The sequence below is a fragment of the Meleagris gallopavo genome, chromosome 1 (assembly GCF_000146605.3).
Source record: "Meleagris gallopavo isolate NT-WF06-2002-E0010 breed Aviagen turkey brand Nicholas breeding stock chromosome 1, Turkey_5.1, whole genome shotgun sequence".
In the NCBI taxonomy this organism is placed as follows: Eukaryota; Metazoa; Chordata; class Aves; order Galliformes; family Phasianidae; genus Meleagris; species Meleagris gallopavo.
Window position 1 is genome coordinate 126419348 of NC_015011.2, and position 4603 is coordinate 126423950.

General features: G+C 41.2%; 1 protein-coding gene across 1 annotated transcript; it reads left to right on the forward strand.

The window, feature by feature from the left end:
* Positions 1 to 40: 40 nt before the first annotated feature.
* Positions 41 to 3184, forward strand: SLC25A6 (solute carrier family 25 member 6). Its single transcript, XM_010727462.1, has 4 exons — positions 41 to 58; positions 669 to 1176; positions 1923 to 2063; positions 2520 to 3184. The coding sequence occupies exons 1-4, from the start codon at positions 41 to 43 to the stop codon at positions 2675 to 2677; spliced, it is 825 nt and encodes a 274-aa protein (XP_010725764.1). The 3' UTR covers positions 2678 to 3184.
* The last annotated feature ends 1419 nt before the right edge of the window (positions 3185 to 4603 follow it).

A 4603-nucleotide genomic window follows, 5' to 3' on the forward strand; every position in this document is an offset into this window, starting at 1 on the left:
GGTTCCCGGTGTCACTTCCTCGCGCGGGGCGGGAGCGCGCATGCGCGCCGCCATCTTGGTGACCTTCACGTGGAGCCGGCGGCAGGGCGGGGCCTGCGAGAGCGGCCCGGGCTGACCCCGCGCCCCAAGGTGACCTTCGTAGCGGGCCTGGTCCTGAGTTGCGGGAAAGCTGGAGAGGCGTTTCGCTGGTTCTTAGGGTTGTGCAGAGCTTCGCTAGTTCTTAGGGTTGTTTGGGACAAGATGATCTTGTAGGTCCTTTCCAACCTTGTGGTTCTGTGTGCAGTTATCTCTTATCTGGAGGCTCTGTATGCAACCCTTTAGTCTGTGTGTAAGATAAGGTTTTAATTTCTGAGTTTGTTCAGTGTTTTGACTTTACCAAGTTACAAACAAAAAACAAGTCATAGTTTTAAGGCTCAGAGCGACCCAGAGCATTGAGTTTTCTTCTATTACAGCAGGCTCACTGCTGTGATGGACTTATCTCTGTAGGCCATCAGGCCAAGCAGCTCTCTGCGTAATGCTGAGAGCAGACTCAGGCCCAGCTGCAGTGAGGGCTGGCTGAGGTATAGAGCCAAAAACATATTGGAGAGCAGTGCTGCCTATTGCTGAGGGGTTGGAGCCAGAGGGTGTTTAAGGTCATTTCCAACCTGAGCCATTCTGTGATTCTATAGAATGCATGTTTTTATTCACAGGTGCAACATGCAAGTAAGCAAATTGCTGCCGATAAGCAGTACAAGGGTATCATCGATTGTGTAGTGCGCATCCCAAAGGAACAAGGAGTGCTGTCTTTCTGGCGAGGAAATTTGGCAAATGTCATCAGATACTTCCCAACTCAAGCTCTCAACTTTGCCTTCAAGGATAAGTATAAGCAGGTGTTCCTAGGAGGAGTAGACAAGCACACTCAGTTCTGGAGGTATTTTGCTGGCAACCTGGCTTCTGGTGGTGCAGCTGGAGCCACGTCCCTCTGCTTTGTCTACCCCTTGGATTTTGCAAGAACCCGTTTGGCAGCTGATGTCGGCAAAGCTGGTGCAGACAGAGAATTCTCTGGTCTCGGGGACTGTCTAGTCAAAATTACCAAGTCTGATGGTCTGCGTGGCTTGTATCAAGGGTTCAATGTCTCTGTCCAGGGCATCATCATCTATAGAGCTGCCTACTTTGGAATCTATGATACAGCAAAAGGTAAAGTTTCAGGAGAGTATTGATAAGCTTGTTTGTAGAACTGTGTTGCCTGCTTCTGCCTGTTTTTCTGCATTGTTTTCTGTTTTTGACTTTAATACTTATGTAAGTGTGGTGGAAGAGGGGTGGCACTGCACTGAGAGCAACACTTCAAAGGCAAAGCTTCAGCATGCATTGATGGTTCAGGCTGCTTTAGAATTTTCCTGTTACACTTGCCTTTAGAACACAACACTTTTTCCTAATGGAAGTAATGTGTTTTGGTAACAGTGTACAAGTACTTAAAGTTTGTAATTTCTTGCTGAGTATTTGTAGTTCTGTTAGAATAATTCAAGTGTATTTAGCAGAATTTGAGCTGTTCTTCTGTAAAGCGCTTGTTTGTTAAGCTTGGCTTCTGGATGTAGAGTTTATTGATCTCTGTGTAGCTTAATAAACTTCATAGGAACTGATTTATTTGATAATGTTTACTTCTATAAACAAGTAGAGAATAATTAGAACACTACCTATGCCTGTCTGAAAGGATCTTGGTACCTAAATGTTATGCATTTTGATTACTGACAAGGAAATACTGCATGTTTCCTTATTTATTTCTCTGTTGCTTCTGTATGCTTAATGTGTTTTAAGTGTCTTATTGCAGCTTAAAGCATTGCTTTACAGTGCTTCGTGGTAGTTTTTTGTGGTAAAGTAGCTGTTGTGCTGTGAACTGGAGGAGGATTTGCAAGCCAAAAAGCTAATGAGCTTCTTTTTTGCAGGCATGCTGCCAGATCCCAGAAATACTCACATTGTTATCAGCTGGATGATTGCACAGACAGTGACTGCTGTGGCTGGTGTGGTTTCCTATCCTTTTGACACAGTGCGGCGTAGGATGATGATGCAGTCAGGACGCAAAGGAGGTAGGCTGTTACCGTGTCAATATTTAAGTGATGCTAATTGTGATCCCTCAGTGCTTATGATTTCTTACTGTGTAAATCTGATTCAAGTGCTCTTATGTTCTAGTAGTAGGAGGCAATTCAAGTAGTATAAGGCTTCTAACTTGTGTCTGTGAAGAGTTATGATGAAGTTTTTGTTTCGTTTTTATAAATTGGGTAAATGGATTGGTTGTTTGTGGTGACAAATTAAGTGAAAGCAAGTAGTTGACAGCGTAATTGTCATAAGAGCAATTAACACTCTTATTTTGAATAACTTTTAATAGCTAGGTAAGCAGGCAGGACGATTTTTTTCTGTTGCCTGAACTGATAGTGTGTTAAAGTGAGATATGGGGCATAAAGCAGCTGGGGAAGCAGAACAGTTATTTTTAGAGTCACCTGAAATACAGAAGTTAAAAATCCCTCTTTGCTCTTTCTCTGCAGCTGATATCATGTACTCTGGAACGATTGACTGCTGGCGGAAGATTGCAAGGGATGAGGGAGGAAAGGCGTTCTTCAAGGGTGCATGGTCCAATGTTCTTAGAGGCATGGGGGGTGCTTTTGTGCTCGTGCTGTACGATGAATTCAAGAAAGTCATTTAAACAGCCTAGCTAAAATTGGAAATCAAGTTGAGCAGGTCTTGTAGAGTAACTACCATTATGGACCATTGACCTTCAAGAAATTCCTGTGAGTTTTATTTATCAGAGCCAGCTGATACTTGTAGATGGGGCTGGAAACTGACATAGAGGACTGATCCATTTCACGGTAACCTGCATGAAGACACTGAATCTGGCAGTTCAGTGTGGTGATTTTTTCAGTGATGAAAAATCAATGACAGTGGTTCTGGGTCCAAAGTGACTGGGTCCAATTTAGGCAGAAAGAAAAGTATGCCCATGGATCAGTCCTCAGTTTCAAGTCCTATCTTTTAGGACCATAAATTTGTATTTGAAAATACTTGCTAACAAATCATGTTCTTTTCCACTTGTACTGAAGCACTATGTACCATTTTGCACAGCTGAACATCTAGCAATTATGTTCTTAAATTGGGGCATTCTGCTGTAAAACAATAAACATACTTATTCTGTCTGTGTTGAAATTATTACATCAAAGCTTTGGGAAAGTGTCGTTTCTTTGAAAACTTGTTTCTGATAATGGTTCCTCTGATACACTTACGCTGCACTGTAACAGGGTGTTTGATTTTTATTTTAGAAAAACTGAATGTGACAACTTTGAGGAAAAAAGCATGGGTTGTACTCATGGAAACCACTCCCCTTCTTTGTGCCTAATAGTGTATGATGGGCTGCTGCAAGTGGCTTTTTGCATGATTGTTAGAAATTGATTTGCAGCTTTTCATATGATGTAAAATGAGGGTTTTTCTGTTGTAGTACTACAATTACCCAAAGTCCCAAGCGCAGTCAAGAAGTAATGAATGCTTTTTGCTCCTGGCAAAAGTCTTAAAATGGAATCTATTTTTTTAAATCAGTATAGGAAGCAACACATGATGTTCATGCAAAAAACCAGGAACCTGGTTAAATGCTTTTAACCTCTGAATGAGTATTGTTGCTGCTATTTGGAAGTGTTGATTATGCCACTTAAGCTTTTATCTCTAGAAGTGGCCAGTAGCTTTGGAAAAATCCGAAATTCATTCTAAAAGGTGAAGTTGATATGGGTATGTAACAGGGAATATGCGTGGTTCTGTGTAGCTGTAAAATAAAGTTAGAAGTAAGTCAGCCTTCAATATTGACTGAATGTCTAATTTTAAGGATTGCTAGAAGACTAAAAACATCTCGAAAAGCAGTACGAGAAACTACATCTGTGCTCTTTGTATGTACATAATCTTACTTTTGTACTTTGTAATCTGCAAAGATGTGATGGGGGACCAGTAAATGAAAACAAGGTGTTCATCTTTCAGTACATTCTTACAACTCGTCCTGTATTTGTGAAAATGTCATTGTGATGAGTCACTGGAGGCTGACTGAGCTATCTGAGGTTTTTTTGTGTGCCTTCTGAGGTTGCTATTCGAGATGAGATAATTTAAATTTGCAACATGGCTTTGGCTGGTGATTTTGCACCAATGTGATGTTCCATGGCACAAGCACTGCTTTTAGCATCTTTCTATGAATGTAAGTACATTACATAGCTACTTTGTACACAGGCTAATGGCAAATTTTATGTACCTACTGCAAGTGGGTTTTTTTGTTGTTGTTGTTGGGTTTTTTTTAATCTTGTTTGATAATGGTAGCTCTCCTGTGGTGTGGGCAGGTCACTTGATGCTGACCTCTCCAATCAAGCTGCTGTTTCAATTGTAATTCTATTGATTTGAAGGGACAGAGGAAGAGTCTGTCTATATAGGTATATTTCATAGGTTTATTTTCTACATCAGTGGCTTAAAAGGTAGGTATACAATGATAGAGTCCCTCATATAACCTTACTGTGAGTGCATGGTGGCTGAACTTTGTGGGGAAGAAGCAAGCATGACAATTAACTCAAGCAGCCCTTGAAAAGGGGAGATTTTTTTTTTTTTCACC